Source organism: Lampetra fluviatilis, chromosome 41, assembly GCF_964198595.1.
Source record: "Lampetra fluviatilis chromosome 41, kcLamFluv1.1, whole genome shotgun sequence".
Lineage (NCBI taxonomy): Eukaryota > Metazoa > Chordata > Hyperoartia > Petromyzontiformes > Petromyzontidae > Lampetra > Lampetra fluviatilis.
The window spans coordinates 6,809,015-6,834,238 of record NC_136315.1 but is presented as its reverse complement, the minus strand read 5'-3'; the positions used below and the strand labels follow the sequence as shown (position 1 = coordinate 6,834,238).

Sequence of the window (25,224 nt, the reverse complement as noted above, 5' to 3'; positions counted from 1 at the left end):
GTGGTCCACCACCATAGGTTGTTATCTGGTGATGGGGCAGTTACCCCTTTGTGTTGGTATCAGTAAATGTGTTGCCTCCAAAGAGTATGTCTGCGACGCAGTTGAACTCACTACATATGCATCTCTGACGCATGTCCCTCCGTGTTTGCTTTTACTTAGGCTGAATGGCAACCTGTGCCTGAGCCATCTCCCCCGACTGGTCAACAGCTCCATGAACTGCATGCTGTCTGACCGGTCAGAGGTCGCTGTGGCAGCTGCCCAGGCTATCAAGGTATGTTGGCTTTGCCTCCAGATCTCCAATCTTATCCGCATCAACATCATGGTCGTCATCTATATCATAGTAAAAATCTCAACACATTCATCAGTAACAGTTGCCTTAAAATAACAAATATATACTAGGCGGCATTTCGGGTAATTTTCCTGAGTAGGACATTGCCTGAAATGTCACCTTTTTTACATGTTTTCTTTTAAGGCCACACTGTTATTGACGCATGTGGTGGGGTATGCACCACTGCCAACACATGTATAGTGGAATAGAGTAGTCGCATAGCGCTGGCTGTTGGCAGGAAAGGGGATCTGCGGCTTACGGCAGCCCTGATGTCAGCAGGCCACGTGATACACCAAAGGTCACAGAGGGGGCACACCAAGAACCCGCTGGTAGGTTCTAGAAAGGGGGCGTGGCCGGGGGCGGAGCCAGGCCACGTGAGAGTATAAAGAGGGGCCCCTGTAGGGGACCTCGGGGCTGTCGTTGGAGTGGGACCGCCGTTGTGCTGCTGGAGTCTTCGTCACTGTCCTTGTCGTCGTCTGCACCATTCTTCTCATCATCTTCAGCCTTGTCGTCGTCGTCTCCATCTTCACCATCTCGGGGCGCCGCCAGTCGGGCAGCCTACCAACTCTCCTGGCTGAGTAGCCTCGCCGGCAATAGACGGACTTCTTATAAAAGTGTTAACCCCGATGGCGCTTGTTAATAAAGAATTGCCTCCAAGTCTTATCGTCTCGGAGTTAGTCACTACACGTGTATCATAGTAATAAGCTGAATCATCAATGTAATCTGCATCATCATTGCCCATCATCTTAATCATAATGGTAATCTGGATCATAAAAATGTTTTGTATAGCGGTCACCAGTAAATTTCTTGTCACCATCATGGGTCATGGTAACCAATGTGATGGATCTATGCCATCATCCCTTCCTCGTTGCTCACAAACAGCACTTGCTACTGAAGTTCTGGTGAAATTCGGCAGAACTTTTGACTGTTTTATTTTGCACCACAATTTTACAGGAAGTTTTATAAACATTTCAATGCAGGACCCTGAGGCTCTTGGAGACGAAAGTTATTTACTCATCATCATCATCTATGGTTAATCCACTGCCGATTGAAAGCCTCCCAAAGCCACGATTAAGTATTTCGATGGACAATCACTTATTGGCTGCCATTATTTCTATTGTTGCAGACGGTGCTGGAGAAGTGCGTGGCTCCGCAAGTCGAAGACCTGGGCGTGCTGCTGAAGGGAGCTGCACCTGGGCAGAACACACCTGTGCTAAAGATGTTCAGGTGCGTTCCCCCCTCTCCGCCTATTGAGCCGATTGCCCGAGACGTTTCAACAAAGACTCGTACACAGTGGCACCTGCCGTTTGAACAGCGTGTGCTCACAAACACTCACACAGATTTGTGTGTATATGCACACATGTACAAGACATTTTCAAATATCCCCCGTAAATGCCTTAACGTACTTTAGGGGCAAGTGCTGTTAGCAAGCACCTATTAAGGCTGGCATGGCGCACGGAGGGGTGGGTGGCCAGCACCACATCCAGCTGCCTTTGTCTTCCCATTTATAATGTTTACACAGTGTACCAGGTACAGTAAAACCTTGGATTGCGAGTAACTTGGTCTGCGAGCGTTTTGCAAGACGAGCAACATTTTTAAATAAATATTAATTTGATAAACGAGCGAGGTTTTGCAATACGAGTAGTACGCTTTGTCTGCCAAGCGTCACGTGATCACAACTGATATACGAGTGCTTTGATATACAAGTGCTTTGGATTACAAACACGTTTCCGGAACGAATTATGCTCGCAATCCAAGGTTTTACTGTCCTCATTTGAGATTGAGTTGACCTCAGGGAGACCCAGCACCGGTTCAGATGATCATCACCGATGTTGGCCGAGAGCATTCTAACTGCTAAACCATCTACATGACTTTACCGAAAGACCCAAAGAGTATGCTGAACCACAGCTCCCCACACAGACACACACAGGCATGCCTACAAGCCCAGATACACATATACATATGCAAACATAGATACATATCTAACATTATATATAAATGCAATAGAACATTATTGAGAGAAATTAGAAGCCAATGATGATTGCGACTATTGAGTTTGTCTTATAATTGTAAGGTGATGAAAAAGAGCCAATTTCCAGAAATGTCAGCGATTGTATATTTTTTATTTTAACGCCGCCGCTGTGTCTTTTTAAAACTATCATAAAGGATGTTGCGTAATGAGGCTGCTGTGATGACTGCATTTGTGCTTCTGTCCAATCACTGACTCTGTGATGAGTTTATCAAGGGGTCTGAGCAGCCAAGGATCGGAACAACTTTGGGATGTCTCGTTTGTGTCGGGGTCAATAGCAACACACAAAGAAGTGAAATAAATGATTACTTGCGTTTTAATGTTTCACCGAATCTCTCAAGACTCGTTTTCAGGAGGTGTCCTCCTACATCGGGATGCTTGGTCAATTCTCCTTACACGGCTCCATACGTGTAGATAAACACCCAGACCACGTGTCCTGGCCTGTTTCACGTGATTGATTGCTTCTGGGAAAGCGGCTTAAAAATGTCGGTTACGCGTGCCGAATTTCTCATATCTCCGCATCGTGTTTCTGTTGTATACGGTGGCGGCGGCGGCACAGGGCGGTGGAGGATGGGCTCAAGTACCGCTACCACGGGGCCTGGAAGCTTGTGCTGCAGCTGCTTCAGACGTTCTTCCGCGTGCTCGGCAAGCAGTGCCACCCCATCATGAGCAAGGTGTGCGCAATGCACATGTACAATAACAACAACAATAACAACTGTCATTCGCCACTAAGTGACGGAGATGTTATACCATGGTGCTTGTGCCAGCCTATGTGCACTTTGAGGCCACGTGAAGTGTTGAAGGCCCGCTGGCAGGAGGAACAGACCCCAGGTGCGCCATGGGTTGACTGACTGAGATGACTGGCAGAAGCACCTGCTGTGCCTCCCCCTACATACTCAAATCTACATGCACAAAGACAAATATCCCCCATGTAGCCTCCACAGGCTGATGAGGCAAGTGCCGTTAGCAAGCACCTGTTAAGGCCAGCACTGTGCTGCACGTGATACTGTACCACACCAAGCCAGATTTTTATTTCTCAATGCTTTTGATATCTACACTGCATCAGGCCCTCATTTAAGGCTTGCTCAACCTAGAGGAGGCCCTGTATAGGTTCAGATCTCACTCGCTACTCGTGTTAGCCATGGCTGGGAATCATACCCAGTTCACCGAGTTCATAGCGCAGTTCAAACCACCTGACCACCGTTTCACGCACAATAATTTCCTACTCCATTGTTGTCACCCATATATTCTTTGAACCACAGTTATCTTAATAACACGGCCCAGGTGTGTCGCTATGTTTGTACTCTTAAGTCCCCGCTTAATGCCTGCTCACGCCACACGGTTCTTCGATGAGGCAACACTTTTCACGCAACGTGCACTGTTGTTACGCATAACGTGCATCGCGTTATAACGCGGGTTCTCGGTGGACGACGATGAAAACTTTCTTGAGCTGAGTGGTGTGATACAGTGTGCGGAATAATACAATGATGCAGCGGTGTACCCTCAGTTATTTCTCCCACCATCTTACCGCGTGTGCGTACATCGTGTTTCGGCAAACTCGATCGTTTCATAATTTATGGGCAAATTATTTCGCTTAACGGGCTTTTTTTACTTTACGTGGCACTTTTCAGGAACGCATCTACCGCGTTGAACGAAGGAATGAATTGCTGCGATGTACACTCCATGGTGTTTTCTGCTCCCCCCCCACGCCCTCCGTGTCCACGCTCGCAGTGCCTGGTGACGCTGGGCGAGCTGCGTGCCAGCGGACACTTTGCTCATGTCTCTGAGCTGGAGGAGGCCATCGGGGCAGCGGTGGAGAGCATGGGTCCCTGCGTGCTGCTCCAAGCACTGCCGCTGGGTATCACGGGCACCGAGTGAGCTTTTCCGTCGATTTTCAAAACCGAGCGCGGCGAACTGTAACATCCATGATCATTGCATCTCTATATTCTTGTTTTTTTTCGGTAAAGTCACGTAGGTAAAAAATTTAAATCAATAAAAGTAAAATAAAAATAAAATAAAAATCACGACGTTTCGGAGGCAACACAAGCTTCCGTCTTCAGGTGGAACCGTCACAACACGCTTTTACTTGATACAGCTATCGTGCTGTGACGGTTCCTCCTGAAGACGGAAGCTTGTGTTGCCTCCGAAACGTCGTGATTTTTATTTTATTTTACTTTTTAAAAATGTTTACCTACGTGACTTTACCGAAAAAACCCAAGAATATGAATCCTTGCATTCACGAAAGCTTCAAATCTAGAATTGCATCTCTACTTGGAGACCTTTGGTTGAGAATCGGGGTCCCTCTTGTCGATAGACCTCTGTGAATGTGTGGGTAGGCAAGAATGCTGCCTTGGACTCCGGAATGTTACGGTTGTGCTTTGTGTCCCGTACATCTCATAAGATCCCTTGGGTGCACTTGCCTCCAAACTGAGTGGATTGTGCCTGATTTTACGAAGCCTTTTAATTTTTTTTATCATGGGTCTATAGGGGGAAGGAGCTGGTAGGGCAACTAGGGGAGAGGGGAGTCAGACGGCCACACAGACATCAATCTGTGGGTGTGCGTGAAGAGCTGTGATGCAGTGGTCCGTGCCCTGCTATACACCCGGCAGCCTGGGTTTGATTGGAGGCAATGGCTTGCATCAGCAGCGGACGGCATCTTAACCAGTACATAGCCCTCTTGCGGGGTAATTTGACCTTAAATTATGATTTGGTACAGTGTGAAAACATTAGCACTCTATCCTGGCGTCACACGGCCACACCACGCCATAGCATGCCAAGCCATCCAAAATAGGTGCTCGCTAACAGCACTTGCCCCCACAATAGTCTAAGGCTGAAAATTAAATCGTTGCCTCTGTGTACGTGCGTGTGCAGGGAGACACCGGACTTGTCACACTCGTGGCTGCTGCCCGTAATGCGAGACCACGTCCGCAACACTGAGGTTCACTTCTTCACTTCCTACTTCTTACCGCTTGCTGCCACATTCAAGAGCAGAGGTACCAGCTGACGCTTGACCCATCCACCCAGCGTCTTGACCACTCCGCCTCGTCTTCCTGACTCTTGACCTAAGCATCCTGACCCATGGACCTTTGTCACTTATATACCCTTGGCACTCACTGGAGCCGCCCACGACCCTCGGCATTTCAGAAGAGTAACAGTGGCTCATGGCTCCAGTTTACGGAATCCACAAATTTCTGCCGTGTGATTTCCAGGGTCACGTGACTGTTTAGCAAGAGGGTCGCGTTGACAGTTTCGCATTCCGTGCTTCCCCCCCCTCCACCAAACCGGAGCACGAAGATGGTCATCGCATCGCGCTTTCAGATGCGCTTCTGCTACGTGACTTTACCGAAAAAACCTAAGAGTATGAATCCTTGCAGTCACGAAAGCTTCAAATCTAGAATTCTTTAGAACTGCTTTTTGTGTTTAGTTTGTCCTTTCCCCGCACCTCCCATTTGCACGGTTGGCTACTCACAGTGCAAAAGAAGTTCAAGATATAAACACAAACATACAATTAAGCTGCTGGTAACCAGGTGCTGTTCCAATCACGCGCTAACCACCACCGTGCCACCACGCCATGCGTTCCAGATTATAACAACACGTCCGCTTTATTGTGGACGATGAAAATTGTTTGTGGTCATGCTCAGCTGCCGTGTCTTGTATTCTGTTTATGTACTTGCGTGTGTGTGCTCTAGCCACGGAACTCAGGAGCGCTGGAAAGAACTTGCAAGCCAAACTGTTTGATACACTCCAGTGGCAGGTGAGCCAGGGATTTTGAATCGTCACACGAATGGATTCCACCGTCATCGACATCAGCAGCCATTATTAATCCACTGCTGGATGAATGTGTCCTCATTCTTTGGTTCTTTTCGGTTAAGTCACGTCTAAAAATAAAATAATAAATTAAAATAACATATTACGACGTTTCGATTGCAACACAAGCAATCATCATCAGGTATAAAAGAAATAGCAACAAAAATCTAACTAGAAAACTATAGACAGACATACAAGCAGACAGACATCACAACGGCACACAGAGAGAGGACACAAATCGGCACAAAGAGAGGGGTCGTTTCTGTGACGGTCCCTTAAATATAGAGAGGGGGGGGGCGGGGACGGAGAGAGGGAGGGGGCAGAGAGAATTAGCATATCAATGAGTGTACGGCAACGTACTGCTGTTGCAAGTAAGATGACAATGTGGAACGGGCACGCAAGCTTGAAAATTAGGAGACAGGCACACGAAAATTAAATAACCTAGCAAAATATCGAAATGTGATGTAATACAACACAGAGAATCGGTTAACACACAATTAACGTATAGCCTGGTTGATTACGTGTTTCAAAATTTGCTAAGTTAGAATTTTAAGTGTGAAAATTCCAAAGAGAGGACACAGGCAGAGAGAACAAATAGCCAGAAAGAAAAAGGATAAGCTTAAAACTGTCTGCTTGTATGTCTGTCTATAGTTTTCTAGTTAGATTTTTGTTACTATTTCTTTTATACCTGATGATGATTGCTTGTGTTGCAATCGAAACGTCGTAATATGTTATTTTATTTTTAGACGTGACTTAACCGAAAAGAACCAAAGAATAATTCCTGCAGTCACGAAAGCTCCTAAATTAAGATTGAACGTGTCCTCATTCTGTCATCATCCCTCAGTCTTGTGATGCAGTTATCCATCCAGTTACCTGCATGTGTGAGATGATCGCTCCCATCTGTTCTTGGGCATGTTCAGTTCTTGAGCTGCCACTCCATCGGTCTCGACCGCCGGCTATCATCCCTTGTAAGCGACGAGTCCTGCCCATGCCGCTTAACAGTCGGACATGTCTAATCAGCGTGTGCGCTCCGATCCTATTTCTCAAACGAATGTACAGTAAAAAAACATCCAGTTATGGGGGATGGATAAGTAAATGAATAATTCCCAAACTTCAATTACATTTACACGTAATAACATCTCAAGTGTTTAGTCAACACTAAAGAAAACAATATGTTACGAATCTACGTGGTGTCTAAATGCAGTGGCATCTCAATAATTTCTTCACTTCGGGTTTATTTCCAAACTTACCCCGAATTCCATCTTAGCCGAGTCCGGCTTGCAGAGGTTTTACCGTGTAGCGAACATCTTCGAGCCACGTGCTAACGTCACCTTGATGCGTCCCGTTTCTCCGTGTGTCTCCGCCGCTACCACCACCGCCGCTGTCATCGTCGACGCCGATCAGGTGTGGTCGTTGCTGCCAGGCTTCTTCACGAACCCCGTGGACCTGGTGCCAGCGTTTCGTGGTGTGGCGCGCGTGCTCGGCACGGCACTCACCGAGCGTCCGGACCTGCGCATGCTCGTGTGCCAGGCGCTGCGCACGCTCGTCGGCAAGGGTTGCTCCTCCGGTGAGAGGCGCACCGCCTATGCCCACCTCCTGCCCTGCCCCCCTTTCAAATTCTGGCTGGACTATTTGTACAAACTGACATGTGTATCCCGAGCTTAACGATCGATTTTAATCTATGAATCGTTGGGACGCCGCGAAGGATTTTGCCGGTATGCTTTTGACAGCACCGTGTTCTGTCTTCCGACAGGCCTCGTGGCTCTATACAGAGACCACCTCGCCTTGGCTAGCGCCACGCGACCATGTAACACTGGTCTCACTCCATGCGTGGCCGCAAATGCAAGTGGGAGTCTGAAGGCGGGATGGGGGTGCGTAGGGAACGTGGGACGGGGCTCAAACCATGAGACACTGGTTTTACTGCCGCCCCTCCCACGGTTCCCTGCTGCTACTGCCGCCTCCCTGGTTCCTCCTGCGCCCCTCTAACCCCAACATGACTTTACTCTGTGCTGGGACACGATGGACCGGCTTCCTTGTCTTAACAAGTGTCACATGGTAGGCATCCGGTTGCTTAAATTGGAACAGTCTTGGTGCAGGTTTTGATCGTAAACGATTGTGTACTGAAATTAGTTTTTTTGATATTTAAAACATGTGGTTTTTTTCCTAGTTTTATTCCAATTGTACTGTTGGTGTCACGCCATGGGACAAAGGGGCCGATTCGGGGCCCTATATTTAACGCACGTGTGATGCACTGCATTCTGCACGAGTTCCAAATGAACGTTTGTGTCATTTAAAATTGTCTTTTGCACAATTGGAATACAATTGGGAGAGGAAAACATGCACGGGATGGTCTGCAGCTCTTCCTCCATCGTCATCGCTTACTATTCTGCATCTCCCATGCAGTACATCTCGATGCACCCTGATTAAATCTAGCCACGGGGGGGGGGGGGGGGGAGGTTGGGGGAAACGGGGGACCCTCAGTGGCAGAGGTCGCAAACGGGTTTTGATTCCTTACCCGTACCCGGCCGCACCAGGGTCGCAAATGGGTACTCGTACCCGTACCCGGCCAGGTACGGGTTCCCGTTCCCGAACCGTACCCTACCCGAAATGAGTGACAAACAGTTACTCACCAGTGACTCACGGCCTACCCGTACCCGGCCGCACCAGGGTCGCAAACGGCTACCCGTACCCGTACCTGGCCGGGTACGGGTAGCCGGGTATCGGGTAGGGTACGGGTATCGGGTACCCGGTTTGCGACCTCTGCTCAGTGGCAGCCGTGGCTGTGGCACAAGGCCCTACCTTGCTCGTAGTGCTTACCCGGTTCCTCTCCCCCTCACACGACACAGACGACGAGCGAGCAGAGGTCGGCCGTTTCTCCAAGAACTTCCTGCCCATCTTCTTCAACATCTACACGGAGGGCGAATCCTCGCAGGGGGCGCCCGACGGCGCGCGTCTCGCCGTGCTCGAGACGGTCAAAAGCTTCCTCTGCATCACCGATGAGCAGGTGCCTCCAGCGCGTTGCCTCCGCTCCTGCGAATAACACCGCTGCTGCACACAACACCGCTGCTGCTGTGCACACAACACCGCTGCTGCTGTGCACACAACACCGCTGCTGCTGTTGCACAAAACACCGCTGCTGCTGTGCACACAACACCGCTGCTGCTGTTGCACACAACACCGCTGCTGCTGTTGCACACAATACCGCTGCTGCTGCTCCACTCAACACCGCTGCTGCTGTTGCACACAAGACCGCTGCTGCTGCTGCACACAACACCGCTGCTGCTGTTGCACACAACACCGCTGCTGCTGCTGCACACAACACCGCTGCTGCTCCACTCAACACCGCTGCTGCTGCTGCGAATAACACCGCTGCTGCTCCACTCAACACCGCTGCTGCTGCTGCACACAACACCGCTGCTGTGCACAACGCCACTGCTGCTGTTGTGCACGATGTCACTGCTGCTGTGACCGATGCTGCTACTGCTGCAGCGCATGACGCTGCTGCTGCTGCGTATGCAACCCCTGCTCAAACCGTGTTCCCCCGTTGTGGCAATTTTTTTTTGGTACCGATTTTAGTTTTTTGCACTTTGTGGGTTCCTTTCGGATTAACCGCTGTCTAAACTGCATCTGTGAGCCTCCGGCATTAATGCTGAAGCATAAGAGCCCTAAAGGAGACTTAGTCTGCCTCTGTGAGCCTTGGGAATTAATAATGACTCCTATGTATCTCAAATAAGGTCTTATTCTGTCTGTTTGTGGCTCTTGGGCATTAATGATGAATCCTACATTTCCTACATGTATTCTAATCATCCGATAGGAAGGAGCCTTCGTCTCTAATGGCAGCCTGTCCACATCCTGTCAATTTTGCTAAATGTTCTTCTCACTGCTCTGTGCACGGTGGTGAAGGGGAGGGGGTGCCAGGAACGTTTCGATTATCCCTCGCCACTGACATTAGCCGTGGCTGGGAATCGAAGTCAGGTCACGGAGGGCTCGAAGCGTAGCGCGCTTAGCACCGTGCCGCCACTTCCCCTTGCGTGCCCGCATGGTGCACAACGATTGCCTCCTCGCGGCTTCCGCACCTTGGCAGGGGAGATGCACAGGTGGTCAGTCACGCATGCGCGTCGCTTGCGACATCAACTCACTCATGCGCCACTCCCGGCCTCGCCTTTATAGGCGCTAGCTAACAGCGCTCGCTGCAGATGTCCGAACGGCTGAAATGGGGTGTCGGTTGTTAATCTTGTGTTTCACTGTGTGCGTGCCCTTCTCCACTCCTCACAGCTCATCTGCAGCTTCTTCGAGAAGGCGAGCGACAAGTTCCAAAATCCCCAGACGGAGCACGCGGTCAGGTGAGCGCCTCCACCAACAGGCGTCGCTCTCCTGAATGTCGCAGCCGACCACGTACACCATTGGAACCTCATTTGCCAGTAAAAAATATGATAATTGTTTTTTTACCCCTTCTATCTGGCAACAAAACTGACACCCTTTTGGTGTCATCTGGTCCAACCCATGTGAGACTAGGCTCTAAGGAAAGCTGTCTCGGGTGTGGACCAATCAACTTCAAGGACAGTGCACATTATCAGAGTTATGTTTTTTGTTTGCATTATGACCGCAGGTATTGTGGTCTATGTAAACATGACTCCTTGTTAAAAAGGGTGTCAGTTTTGTTGCCAGATAGAAGGGTAAAAAACCAATTAGCCGAACACTTCTCGTGAAGAAGTGGCGCTCCGTTTGGAGCAGGGCTGACGGTGTCACCGATTCTTGACTTGGCTTGCAGAAGGCTACCGTATAGCGCAGTTTCTTTCGTAACAAAGTTTTTTTTTAGTTAGATCATTTAAATATAAATGTGTCATTTAACCCACCACCACCAAACAGAGAGTAAACACAACATTTTTTGTTTTGTTTTGTTTCCTTGACAAACCTTACTAATTGGCTGTGTCGGGTGGTGGTGGGTTAACGACACATATTTACACGATGTATCCAAAAAAAATAGTTATGAATAATATTGGTTGGAAATTCCTACGTGTTAAATTGAGTATTTTTCCCTCCCCCACGATATTTGTGTTTGGCCAAATTGAAATAAGACGACGATGTGGCTTTATTTTTTGCGCTCTGTGGTGTTGTAGTTGAATGGCCACTAAGGCCTGCAGATCAGAAAGTTAGCAGAGCATCGGAGCGGACAGGATCTATGAAATACAGGGATGACTCTCGTCACGAGAGACGAGACTGAGAGATGAAAATTGTGGCAAAAAGAAGACAGAGGTCGACAGTGACACAGACTGAGGGAAGAGACCCAGACACAGATGGAGATAGATCCGGCAACAGGCACACAGAGAGGGTTGAGACAGACTGAGAAGCACAACACGATGTAGACCTTGATTGAAAAAATACATTTAAAACATTGCAAACTAGCTGTTAATTCGGATTCGCAGAATACCCGCATAGCATTCGGCACTCGTCAAATGGCAAGTAATATTGGGTGCCACCCCTCCAATGTTTGGACCGGAGCGATTTGAGTGGTCTGCCTCTGTTCCCGCTGTGCTCAGGCTGCTTGTGATGGACTTGGTGGTCGTGATGACGCCGTTCGTGGACGAGGCTCACCTGGCGAACATCTACGCCACCGTGCTGCCTCACCTGCAGGTGCGTCTCCCGTAGAGCGGCGTGGCGCACAGCGCAGTCGTCATGCGCCGTTCCTGGGCCCGCGGGTGGTTAGATGTAACTCAAGGTGGTGGCTGGTAAACTAGGGGGGCCCGGCCGCTGCCAGGCTACACCAGCAGTGAAAACTAAAACTAATTATGGAATTGTTTATATAGAAATGTGTAAAACAATACTTACCTGCACATCGTAAAGTTTATAAACTGCATATTTAAAATTATTGCTGGGGCAGTCCCCCCGCTCCGTTTACTGTGAAGCGTTTCCCCTGCGTTCTACACGAACACGGCCGCTAGCGGGCGCTCGCTACAGTGGTGTTGACAATGAAGGGGCTCGGTGGCGCGAGACTGCTGACTTTGTGCCCTGCTGCCTATGCGCTTTTCAGTGACAACAGTGAAACAATACGATCCGTACACAGTCTGGGTGGCTATACAGGGAATTTGTGTGGATCTGCTGCATATGTGTGTGTGTAATTGGGATTTTTGCACACAGCGTTGTAATACGTTTTTTTTCTGGAAGATTTTCTGGTTAATCCAGGATGTTTCTGTTGCGCGTCGTAGCTTTAAGATGTTCTCTGTTCATATTTTGTTTGTTGCGGTTGCACCCGACTCAAAAGCCGCATGGCTCACAGGGCTATACCTAATAAATGAAAACTTGAAACTTGAAACCTGTGTAGGGCGGGGAGCAGTAGGGTAGCGATTAGCACGCTGTGCTACGAACCTGGTGAACTGGGTTCGATCACGGCCACCACCAGTGACAATTATCTGAATTGGTCCTGGGCCTGCCCTCGATTCGGCCTCAAATGAGCATCTGGTGCGGTGTGTACACATCGCCAAGAGGAAGCCCAAAGGCAACCGGGCGTGTGGTGCTGGCCACCCACCTCCTCATGTGCCGTTTCAGCCTTCATAGGTGCTACTCGCTCACAGCACTGGACCCAACAGTCTGTTAAACGCTGTACTTGGGGGTCTTTGTCTTTGTGTCGGGCGGGGAGCGGTCGCCATAGTGGTTGGCGTACTGCACAACGAACCTCGGATATCTGGTCCTCTGCTAGCTTGATTCAACCGTAAAATAATAAATTACCCGGTGCTGCATATAAAGATCATCAATGTGGAAGACAAAAGAAGCCGCGCGTTTTGCTAACCACCCAATCCCGCATTTACCGTGCAAGCCTTAATAGATGCTCGCTGACATGTGGTGGGGGGGGAAATCTTTGTCTTTGTGTGTGTAGAGCCGAGACGTGGGCATGCAGAAGAAGGCGTACCGCGTGGTGCAGGAGGCGTGCGCGGGCGAGCGTCCCGCGTGCCAGAACTTTGTGCTCGGCCACCTCGCGTCCCTGCAGGAGGCTCTGCTCACCTCCCTGCGTGCCACCGCCTCCCCTGCCAAGCGGGTGATGCCCCCACCTCACAACACCGCGTTGCACTCGGCGTCGTGTGTATTGCTGGGAATCGCTCGCCAGGAGCGGTCGATGATTTGGCGATTCTTCTTGGTTTTTTCGGTAAAGTCACGTAGAAGGGAAGTAATAAAATAATAAAAATAAAACATAATAAAATAATTCTCACGACGTTTCGGCTACAACGCAAGCAGCCGTCTTCTTCACCTGAAGACGGCTGCTTGCGTTGTAGCCGAAACGTCGTGAGAATTATTTTATTATGTTTTATTTTTATTATTTTATTACTTCCCTTCTACGTGACTTTACCGAAAAAACCAAGAAGATGAATCCCTGCAGTCACGAAAGCTTTAAATCGAGATTTGGCGATTGTTGCTGCTGCCATTGGCAGTGGTGCACAAGCACAGTTAACAACAACAAACTCGACACGGTCTGTCAATCGCACCTTGTGTGTGTGGCCTTAAAAGGACACATAATAGGTGACACTGTGGGCAATAGCCCTTCCTCATAGCACACCGTCTACATCACAGGTGTGGTACAGGTTTCCCTCGCTCTATGCGAGTTTGCTTTGTTCGATTTCATGCTGTATATGCGGGCGGACATGGGTCAACTTTGTGTGTGTGTACCGCGTGTGTTCTTGGAACGCATCTCCTACAGCATAAAATGAGAAACCTGTACTTTGTGCATCACAATTGTAACCATGGGCAATATTTTGTATTTTTTAAATTCTGGATTTGCTCGTTGTCGGTAATAGACAGTAACCTTTAACTTGTTATAGTCAATGCTTTGGAATAGTCTATAATAAGCTATTGCTCATTATAAGCATAACCTTGATAATGTTTAATGGCTGCATCGCAGGGAATTACTCGGTATGCCTTGGTAACGCGTCATTAGGTGTCGCTCAATGTAGGACACTGCCATAGACTCGCGTGGTCAGTCATACCTTGGTTTCCTACTCAAACGCGGTGCTTTTTGCTAATTGAATCGCAGGCGGCTGACTACGATTGAACCCAGATTCTGGGCAGTGCCAGCTCGGCGCTCTGCCCCACCTGAGTCACCAGGCCACACCTTCGACCGTTGTAGAAAATTGGCGGGGCGTGCGTCGATACAACGTGTTTATTTTCAAACGAACGCAAGGCAGCCATCCGTCGCAGTAAACGTGCAACGTTAGGGCAACATGGCGTCCTAGTTGGGCCCACGTTGAGCGCATGGGGCATGTGTTTGTAACAGCTGGCTCAACGTTCCATGTTTATTGGAATGGACTTTCCCCGTCATGCACGTTGTCGACCATGACGGGCGCTCGCAAACAGCTGTTGCTCTTGACAGTTACCAGGCAAAACTGACTTGCGAACGACTTGTTGTGTCTGCGTGTGCACGCTTCAGCCGCGCTTGAAGTGCCTGGCCCTGGTGGTGAAACAGCTCTCGGCCGATCGGGAGGACTTCCTGACGGCCATCATCCCCGAGGTAAGACTTTCAACTGACTTTTTAGGAGCGCCACTAGAGGATGCTCGTTCGTGAAATACCTGGCAGGGTATAACACTCCAGAGCTCCACACTGATAGTCAATCCTCCGCACACTAAATCCAGCAAGTGAACGCAAATCCTCTATGGGGACACATGCCCATTCTGGCATCTGAACACACTACTCTTGATGTTGCTTAACTCGAACTGCAAAACTTGGGAATCCCCTACCATCGTCTCTGTACCCAAGTTCTTAGAACCATGCTCAATTAAAAAAACTATTATCTGAAATTCTTAACGGTGCAATCTCTTGCTAGCTGATTGGCATTTTGGGTTTTTTAGTCCTTTGTTCAGCACCCTCGCAGCGGATTTTAGCTAACCATCCAACAGAGATGGTCATCACATCGTGCGTTTTCAGATACGTTTCTGCGGCCGTCTGGAATGCACTTCCGATATTAGGAAGCCACTGCAGCTATGCAATTTTAGATCTAGATCAACAAATACATTTCTTTAGAACTGCTTTTTGTGTTTAGTTGTCATTCCTCCGCACCTCCGATTAGTGTTTTACTACGTATGGTGCAAAAGGAGTTCAACATACCTACACACACCCTCGCAACCGTGCGTCTACAGCGCCCTGGCGTGCACCAGAGGTCACCCATCCGTGCACTTAACCATGCTCAACACCTCTGGTTGACCTTGTGAGATCTGACGAGGCCGGGCGCGTCCTCGGTGGCTTCGTCACTGGTATGACGCCAACGTGACGGTGTCCGTGTGCCGCCACTGCAGGTCATCCTGTGCACCAAGGAGGTGGCGGTGAGCGCCCGTACCAGCTCCCTGAACTTGCTTGCCGAGATAGGCCACGCTTTCCTGCGCTTCCAGCCCGACGACAAACCAGGTGAGAAGACACGGCGCAAGACGTGGGCAGAGTCTCAATGCTAAGCAGGGAGGGGAGGGAGTTTTCCCATCGACAGTTGTGGATTTGGGTTCCAAGCGATCGTCGTTTGGCAGCAAAGCTCATCTGTGCGCATGTTGGTTTGTGTGCGCGTTAGTAGCTCAGCTTGTTACGATTCAACTTCTGCCCCCTGCTCCTCTACCTCCCCCCACCCCTCCTGTCCCCCCCCATATCCCTATCGATTTGGTAAATTGCTGTGATTCGGGGTCATGGTTGTATAACCGTAATATAATATATCGTCTGTACTTTGTTTAAAAAATGATTCCATTATGGTAAAACTTTTACTGTCCTGTTTATAGATTTTTGTTCATGCCATCGGCCTAAACATAATATCCTCCTCATGCTTCTCATACATGCGGCATAGCCGCTTCTCATACGTACTATTTGATGCAAACATGGGAAGCATGAGATTTGTTTTTTAATCGATGCCTCATTGTATGCTGCGTAACTCCAACCTGTGCTTGGTGGACTTCCCGGTGATATAATTGGCTTTGCCAGTATGTGACCAATGTTGCGACATTGCCATTGTTTTCAGCTACGCCAGGTTGATCTTCCCAGTGTGTGTGATGAATTGGGCCCTATGCGTGTGGGGTTTGAGTTCAGCCGTGCGTTATTGACATTGCCCCCATGTTACGAGCTCGCGTGCTCGGCCGCGTCCTTTGCTGAGAATGATCGCTGTTGTTTGAGCGGTGTTGACCTCTCCCCTCGTGGGCTGACCTCTCCCCGGGACAGAGGCTCTGCGACGCTACCTGGCCCTCGTCTACGCCGGCCTTGCCGGCTCCGTCACCATGATCAGCTGCACCGTGCTCGCCCTGACGCGCATCCTCTTCGAGTTCAAAGGTCGGTGATCTCCTTCCCCACTCGCGCGTGTTTTGTTTCGTCAGCGGCCTTCTCACGCAGGCCCCAGGGCTCAAGTTCAGTTGGGTCTTGTCCAAGTCAGTGACCTGGAAAATATTTCTACATCCAGCACACCACATCCAGTATAACTCTCCGCTATGCCTGTGGCTACTAGTCACGTGCCGCTGCCTCCATGAATTTAGTGACCAGTCGCAGCAGCAGCGGCTTTTGGCTGGCCATCGAACAAAGACTATTACCGCATCGCATGCTTTGAGATGCGCTTTCAGATGCACTTCTCCTGCCGTCTGGAACACTCTTCCTTCCGATATTAGGAAGCCACTTGAGCTATGCACTTCTAAGTCTAGATCGAAAACTCCTTTCTTTAGAACTGCTTTTTGTGTTTAGTTTGTTCTTCCACCTCGCCTCCGATTAGCACGTTTGGCTACGTACGGTGCGAAATAAGTTCAGCACGCGTGCATACATTCTGAAGTGATCCTGACCAATGCGCCCGTCCACTCGCAGACCACCTGGAGGGCAGCGTGCTGTCTCAGCTGCTGTCCAACGTGGTCCTGCTGCTGTCGTCGCACACGCGTGACGTCGTCAAGTCGGCACTCGGGTTCCTCAAGGTCGTCATCTTTGTGACGGACGTGCGCACGCTGGCGCAGCACGTGCAGCTCATTGTAAGTGGCGCCACCTTCCCCGCCCGCCTGCCCCGCCTGCCCCGCCTGCCCCACCACCAACCCCCCCCCCCCTTCCAACTCGCACTGTAACTTAACCGACAGATAGGCATATAATGAGATTAATAATTTTCGATTTAAAGCTTTCGTGACTGCAGGGATTCATCTTCTTGGTTTTTTCGGTAAAGTCACGTAGAAGGGAAGTAATAAAATAATAAAAATAAAACAACATTAAAAATTATGTTTTATTTTTATTATTTTATTACTTCCCTTCTACGTGACTTTACCGAAAAAACCAAGAAGAGATGAATAATTATCTTAATCTACATTGCCCACTACACTCCATACGGTCCAGATGTCTGAACTGTGGACGATGTGTTTTGCTGGCCCACCACGTGGTCTTGCAGCAGCCTATAACAACCTGTTGTGCATTTTGACGGCCTGTCGAAGAGCTAACCAGGCTCAATTCTGCTGAGCTTCCAGAAATTTGACGAGATTGGGAGCATTCCTCTTGATTTGGTCAGAGGCTCTAACAGTAATACCTTGTGCAACTTGAACATGAGTAGCAGTGGGCACGCAACAGTAGCTAGGATTAAATCTTGACTTAAAGCTTTCGTGACTGCAGGAATTAATATTCTTGGGTCTTTCGGTAAAGTCGCGTAGATAGGTTCAAAGAAAATAACAAAAAAACTATGACATTTCGATCGCAACACAAGCGGTCGTCTTCAGGAAAACGTGGAGGGTGGGGTGTTGCAATTGAAACGTCGTAGTTTCTAGTTATTTTTGTATGAACCTATCTCCGTGACTTTACCGAAAGACCCTAGAATATAGTAGCTAGGATTGTGTGTGGCGCTTGCCCACTTTATGGCCTTGTGCCCTACCAACGCCTTGGTATGTCTCGTGTATGTGTGTGTGTATGTGTGTGGGGAGCGGTAGTGTAGCGGTTAGCGCGCTGCGCTATGAACCTAGTGACCCGGGATCGATTCCCGCTCACGGCCAACACCAGTGACGATTATCTGAACCGGTCCTGGGCTTCCCCTAGGTCGACTCAGCCTGAAATGAGTACTTGGTGCGGTGTGTAAACATCACCACTGGGGAGACAAAGGCGATCGGGCGTGGTGCTGGCCACCCACCCCCTCGTGTACCGTTCTGGCCTTCATAGGTGCTCGCTAACAGCACTTCCCCCTACAGTCTGTTAAGGCATACGGAGGATCTTTGTCTCGTGTGTATGTGTGTCTCGTGTGTGTGTGTGTGCCTCGTGTGTGTGTGTGTCTCGTGTGTGTATATATGTGTGTGTCTCGTGTGTGTGTCTGTGTATGTGTGTCTCGTGTGTGTGTGTGTGTGTCTCGTGTGTGTGTGTGTGTGTCTCGTGTGTGTATATATGTGTGTGTGTGTGTGTATATATGTGTGTGTCTCGTGTGTATATATGTGTGTGTCTCGTGTGTGTGTGTGTGTATATATGTGTGTGTCTCGTGTGTGTCCGCATCACACAGGTGGAGGGCATTGTTAATTGGCGAGACGACAGCAGGAGACATTTCCGCGCCAAGGTCAAGAACATCTTCACAAAACTCGTTCGCAAGTTCGGGTGAGTGCTGAGACTTTAAATAGAGCAGCGCGGCCACGGGTCACGGCGTGCCAACGATCGACTGTCGAACAAAAATCCAAAGCTGGTAAATCCATTTTTCTTGTGGTGAACGATTGGCCAGGTGTAGGGGTTGTTTAATCTGTACTGAGAGGTTTGGCTGGCCAGGTCATTTATCTTCTTGGTTCTTTCGGTAAAGTCAGGTAGAATGGAAATAATAAAATAATAAAAATACAACATAATAAATAATATTACATTATTTTATTATGTTTTATTTAATATATTATTTTATTATGTTTTTATTTTATTATTTCCATTCTACGTGACTTTACCGAAAGAACCAAGAAGATGAATCCCTGCAGTCACGAAAGCTTTAAATCAGGTCATTCATGTTTTCAGTACTTCGTCAATCCACTGCTGGATGGAGTGAGATCCTTCTCACACAGTGTTGGTCATGGGGTTTTTTTGACCATACTTCGCCATCCTGGTCAGTGCGAGTTGGTGATCTCGCTGATGTAACCAAGGCCGGGAATTGAACTTGGCACACCAGGTTCATTGGTGCACCACTTTCTCCAGATGTCTTGCTATCGTGTAATTATCTGGGTCGGGTTTACCTTGCCTGGAATGTATATTATTTATGGCCTTGCATTTTGGGATGTGTATGATCGGGTTGGTGGATTACATGGATTTGTGAAACTCCCAAACCTGAATATTATGATCATCATCATCACTATTCACTCATCATCAACACCTGATAATCTTCAGTATCATCTGATCATTATCGTCATCATCATCAATATCTGACCATAAAAATGATCATAATCATTATCTTCTGATCCTGATCATCATTATCATCACTTCACATCATCAAGGATACTCAATAGAACACTGCGTGCATGTGTGTTGTGCGCGCACGCATGGGCAGCTACGAGATGATCGACAGCATGGTGCCGGAGACGTACCACAAGGTGCTTGTCAACATCCGCAAGGCGGAGGAGCGAGCGCGCAAGAGCCGTGCTCTGGGGCACGCGGGCGGTGACGATGACGACGATCATGACGACGGAGACGCGGACGACGCTAAGTCCAGGCGCAGCAGCATCCGGGACAAGTAAGTTGACTCGTCTCCCGCTTTGTCAAGATGTACCGATGGCGAGATGTTAACTCCCTCGCCTGGTGTACACGAGGTCGTGGGTTCGATCCCCACCCTTGACGCCTGCTGTATATTTGGAGTTTGCATGTTCTCTCTCTCTCTCCTTGGTCTTGTGGATTTTTCTCCGGGTCCTCCGGTCGTTCCCTCCAAATTTTGAAATGTGCGTTTAGAGTCTTTGGCTGCTAGACATGGACACAAATGAGCTGTCATTTGTGTCAATGTCGCTTCTGAAAGAGCTAAAATTGCTCAGTGGTGCTAACCTGGTAGAATAAAAAATAGTTATCGTTTTTTCAAAAACTTGCCCGCAATAATCGTGTACTAGAGGGGGGATATTATCAACTTAGCAACAATGTTTAAAAAATATTGCTGAATAGCTCGACTTGGTATCCCGTCCTGATCTTTGCCCCATGCTGCTTGTGTCCTGCGCTCCGCAGTGTGGATCAGCTGCTGGCTGACAGCGACTCTGAGCCGGAGGGTGGCAAGGGGGAGGAGTCTGCAGGCCGGGGCGGCAAGAAGGCCCCGAAAGCCGCAAAGGCCTGGCTGCAGGAAGGCGAGGGCGACGAGCCGCTTGACTTCCTCGACCCGAGCGTGGCGCAGAGAGTCCTGGGTAATTTACGCCAAACTCCCACCACCCCCACCACTCCCCTATCCCGACACCATCTCGTGTTTTGTGGCGAGATGTTGACTACCTCGCCTGGTATGCAGAAGGTCGTGGGTTCAATCCCCACCCTTGATGCCCTGCTGTATATTTGGAGTTTGCATGTTCTCTTTCTCTCCCCTTGGTCTTGTGGATTTTTCTCCGGGTCCTCCGGTTGCTCCCTCCAAATTTTGAAATGTGCGTTTAGAGTCTTTGGCTGCTATACATTTCAACATGAGAAGCCACTTCGTTGAGCTGTCATTTTTGGCAAGGTTACTTCTGAGAAAGAGTTGTATAGCTCAAAGGGCTATAGTTGGGTGAATGAGCTCCCCCAGGGCTTACCAATGGTTGCTGTCCGTGGGCTTGCGAGGTGGCTGGGGTTGTTAAGGATTACACCTCATATTCACGTGAGGGTTTTCTCCGTGTTCTCTAGTTTGCTCGATCTCTCATCATCGTCATTGGCCAAACATCCCAAGTGCAGACCCCCCTCTCGAGAAAGTCTTCGACCGTGAACATTGCGATTGAATTCAGCGATTACATGGCGAGACCTTGCCCTGGTTAAACACCGGTAAACAACGTGGTTTTGGTGGGTAGGGTTAAGGGTAAGCAATATAACTGGGAGGAATGGTTGACTTTGTGGTGGGATTTCTGGCTCGTAGGAAAGATTACAGTAAAACCTTGGATTGTGAGTAACTTGGTCTGCGAGTGTTTTTCAAGACGAGCAATTTTTTTAAAGAAATATTAATTTCATAAACGAGCGAGGTCTTGTAATATGAGTAGTGCGTGTATACGCTTTGTCTGCCGAGCGTCACGTGATCACAACTGATATACGAGTGCTTTGGATTACAAACACGTTTCCGGAACGAATTATGCTCGCAATCCAAGGTTTTACTGTACATGGGTAAGGTTTATGGTGAGTTATAATAGGCAAGAAGGTAGGTTTTTGGATAATGTTATGTCAGGTTGACACATGTTAATGTGTGTTCATGTCTTTGTGTGGATACCTGTCTCAGCCACCAAACCTGAGCAAAACCAGCGCAGTCACGTAAAGCACGACTTCAAGTTCTCTTCTGATGGACGTCTCATCATCCGAGACGAGGAGGAAGAGGAGGAAAAGATGAAGAAGAAGAAAAGGGGTCAAGGTAATTGATGTGTGTGCGAGTGCATGTTGTGAACCTCTTTCGCACCGCACGTAGCCATCTGTGCTAATCTGAAGTGCGGGGGAAGGACAATAAACTAAACACAATAATCTGTTCTCAAGAAATGAGTTTTCAAACTAAATCCAACGACTAACCAGGCCTCAACACTGATAAGTATTTGATGAGGTGTGTGTGTGTGTGTATGACGTAATAACTGTCTGGACCACTGGACGTGTTCCGCAGGATTGGATGGATGCACTGGTGGTCCTCTTTAAGAAGGGGAACCGCACAGACTGTAGCAAATACAGGGGCATCTCCCTCGTGTGCCGGGAAAGGTTCTGGCAAAGATGATTAAATTTCACCTTGCTAGGCACACTGAGAAGAAGCTTGCAGTGCCCCAATGTGGTTTCAGGCCAGGGTGGTCCATATTTTTTGTCTGGCTGCTACAGCAGAGGTGTAGGGAATCCCAACAGGACCTACATCTCTTGTTTATTGACATGGTCAGAGCCTATGATACCATCAATAGGCCTGGGCTCTGGGTTGTTCTTTGTGCTTTTGGAGTCCCTGACTCTCTGCTCACAATTATTAAGGACCTTCATGATGGTGAGCAGGCCTGGGTAAAGCTACGTGGCCGGGAGTCGGAGCCATTCCCTGTTCACCTTGGGGTGCGACAGGGATGTCCTCTGGCTCCTACATCATTTAACACATTTTTTGACTATGTGCTTCTAGAAGCTTTCCATTTCTGTACCAGAGGAATCTCTATCCAGCAGTGGATTAATCATCGCTGCTGGCGATGAATGCTAATGAATAATGATGCCGCCGTCGCGATCGGGGTGTGCTTGTGTGCACGAGACGGCTGACGCTTGCGTGTGTGTCGCGACAGTGGACGAGGACGAGGAGCTCGCGGATATGATGGCGGAGGTCGGCATGCGAAAGGTGAGAGGTTTTAATTAAACTGTACGCTGCTCGGCCGCTCGCTAACGAGGGAACGCAATTAATCTGCACGAAACGATTAATAAGTGGCAGTGTGAGATGTTTAATTAAGAAAGGAAAACTTATTATTCGGACAATGTGCTGTCATTTTATATAGCCGAGGCGTAGCTCGGTCGGTAGGGCACATGGGCCTCAATCAATCGTGAGATCACAAGTTCAAATCCTGGTCGGGGTCAACGTCATACAGTCATTGCCATCGTCATCAGTCATGGTCTTTCCATGATGAGCAACACGAGCACCGCACCGCTTTGAGATACAGACCTCCTCGCTATTAACGGAAGTCGTAGATGCATTGCAGCAAAAGGGCACACAAAGCGAAACCGCACGAGGAGACGGCTGCCTGCTGAGTAGCGCGCAGTACACACACACAGTACACGCACACATAGTGCACGCACACAGTGCACACACACACACAGTACACACACACACAGTACACACACACACAGTACACACACACACAGTACACACACACACAGTACACACACACACAGTACACACACACACAGTACACACACAATATTGTCCCACGACCAACCGCATAGCCACACACAGAATTTATTCAAACCGCATCATACAGCGGATTTTCGGAACAAATAGGCTCGCCGCATATACAGCACATAAAGCTAGGGAAGCCTGTATTACACCACCTAATTTAGTTTCTGGACTTGTCTTTAAAGAAAATCTACAAGAGATTTTGGGCACATTTCCCACAGTTTGCTGAAAAATAAAGAACGAAGGTTTTTGGGAGGGGTGGCGGGTGACGATGGCGGGTGACTACTGTGCGGTGAATGCCCATCTCGATGCCATCGCTAACGGCCCATGGTGGCGGCGGGTTGGTGTCCCATGCAGAATTCGAGCAACAGGAAGAGGAAGCTGGCGTCGAAGGACGATGACGGAGACGATGGCGCTGATGAGCCCAGATACAGAGGTGCGCTAACGCGTCCACAGCGATGGTTTCCACTGGAAGGTCCTGTGGTTTTCTCGATGTTCTCTGACACGTGGTCCTGCCGTGAGCTGAATCATTTCTCTGCTTGCAGCTGGTGGAAGTGGTATCCACCGTGCCGTGCGCGGGAAGAAAGAAGCTCCCGGATTTGGAGCCGCGTATAAATCCAAGGCAAGTTTTGCACGCATGCTCGTGAGCGTGTTTGTGCTCCCTCTCATGCTTGCCCTCTCGCTCGGACACACGCTCGCACCTTTACATACGGACCACACTCGCTCACTCTCGCATGCTCCTGTTCACACAACTTTCCGCATGTTCTCACACTTGCATATTTACACGCGCATTCGCACACTTGCATGTTCATACGCTCGTCCTCACATGCGCATGCATTTGAAGGTTCGTACAGACGCAAGCACACTCGCATACCAAAGACAAAGACCCACCCCCCTCTATTTAGCCTTAACAGACTGTTGGGGCAAGTGCTGTTAGCGAGTAGCACCTACGAAGGCCAGCACGACACACGAGGGGGTGAGTGGCCAACACTACGCCCGACCGCACTTTGTCTCAGTACTGATGTTTACACAGCGTACCAAGTACTCATTTAAGGCTGAGTCGACCAGGGCTACTAAAGTTACCTGGCATGATAGGCTTGGCTGGCAAATGATCTGCATACAATAGCAGATGGCCACTATTAGCAAAGAGTGGATGGCATACGAGTCGATCAGAAAATCAATGTTGTGTAATTCAATCCAGCCATGCACATTGCGTGTAACCCCCCCCTTGCATCGTGCTAATGTGAGATCGCGTGTGCGTATGGGTACGTACGTGCTCGTTTCTTGCGACCCACAGAGAGCAGCCGGAGATGTGAAGAGGAAGGGAAAACCGGATCCCTATGCCTACGTCCCGCTCGACAAGGGACAGCTGAACCGAAGGTGTGCCATTTGAAAAAGAAAATGACCATTGTGGTTTTGTAAATTTGTATTCATCTGCAATTGAGGGGTAAGGCTATTGTTAATAAGTTTAATTCTGGCTAATAACCTGATGAAGCTGGTTATAATTTCCAGTGGAATTTCACTCATTGTTAATGTTGTGGGTTTACTGAAGTAGTAACTAATTTGCACGTTTTGTTTCCATGACAAACCTTACTAATTGGATGTGTTAGGTGGTGGTCGTGGGTTACGCAATCTAACCCAAACAAAAACCTGTTAATTATAATATATTTTTTCAATTGTTGGATGGGCAATTGAATCCAGACAGATTTTAGGAAGGGTTGAACCGATTGGCTCGCGCAAATGTTCCCACGCGCGCACAGCAAGAGGCGGCGCTGCGACGTCATTGGTTGAGCAGCAACCAATCGTAAGGCACCAGCGTCAGGGCTCAGCAGTCCCCTCCATGGTACAGTTTTACAGATACGAAGACGCGCAAGGGTTGTATGGTATTTAACATTTAAACGTGTGCATCGACAATCTGATCATTGATTTTGTAATATGTATTCCGATCAATAACGCTAAATAAACTAAATTAACTTGCGCGTTACAGTAAATCGAGTTTTAAATAGACGATCTGGGCGTCCGAGAGAAACGGCCCAAGAGGAGATGAAATGCATTGTACATGCTCGTGTTTTTAACGTACGCGTGCATGTGTCCTCGTGTCGCCCCTG

The 25,224-nt window shown here is 48.9% G+C and overlaps 1 protein-coding gene across 1 annotated transcript in view; it reads left to right on the top strand.

Annotated features, from left to right (window-relative positions):
- The window catches only part of RRP12 (ribosomal RNA processing 12 homolog), a 37,633-nt gene that overhangs the window by 9,383 nt on the left and 3,026 nt on the right, over positions 1 to 25,224 (top strand). Inside the window, exons 11-33 of the mRNA XM_078875419.1 lie at positions 160 to 271; positions 1,455 to 1,555; positions 2,917 to 3,031; positions 4,089 to 4,231; positions 5,229 to 5,350; positions 6,047 to 6,111; positions 7,569 to 7,731; positions 9,011 to 9,168; positions 10,440 to 10,507; positions 11,705 to 11,798; positions 13,039 to 13,197; positions 14,581 to 14,661; positions 15,444 to 15,552; positions 16,342 to 16,449; positions 16,969 to 17,126; positions 18,617 to 18,708; positions 19,631 to 19,813; positions 20,290 to 20,462; positions 21,506 to 21,634; positions 22,515 to 22,567; positions 23,474 to 23,552; positions 23,662 to 23,738; positions 24,414 to 24,496. Of these exons, the coding sequence (XP_078731545.1) occupies positions 160 to 271; positions 1,455 to 1,555; positions 2,917 to 3,031; positions 4,089 to 4,231; positions 5,229 to 5,350; positions 6,047 to 6,111; positions 7,569 to 7,731; positions 9,011 to 9,168; positions 10,440 to 10,507; positions 11,705 to 11,798; positions 13,039 to 13,197; positions 14,581 to 14,661; positions 15,444 to 15,552; positions 16,342 to 16,449; positions 16,969 to 17,126; positions 18,617 to 18,708; positions 19,631 to 19,813; positions 20,290 to 20,462; positions 21,506 to 21,634; positions 22,515 to 22,567; positions 23,474 to 23,552; positions 23,662 to 23,738; positions 24,414 to 24,496 (2,625 nt within the window). The remainder of the gene's footprint in view (positions 1 to 159; positions 272 to 1,454; positions 1,556 to 2,916; positions 3,032 to 4,088; positions 4,232 to 5,228; positions 5,351 to 6,046; positions 6,112 to 7,568; positions 7,732 to 9,010; positions 9,169 to 10,439; positions 10,508 to 11,704; positions 11,799 to 13,038; positions 13,198 to 14,580; positions 14,662 to 15,443; positions 15,553 to 16,341; positions 16,450 to 16,968; positions 17,127 to 18,616; positions 18,709 to 19,630; positions 19,814 to 20,289; positions 20,463 to 21,505; positions 21,635 to 22,514; positions 22,568 to 23,473; positions 23,553 to 23,661; positions 23,739 to 24,413; positions 24,497 to 25,224) is intronic.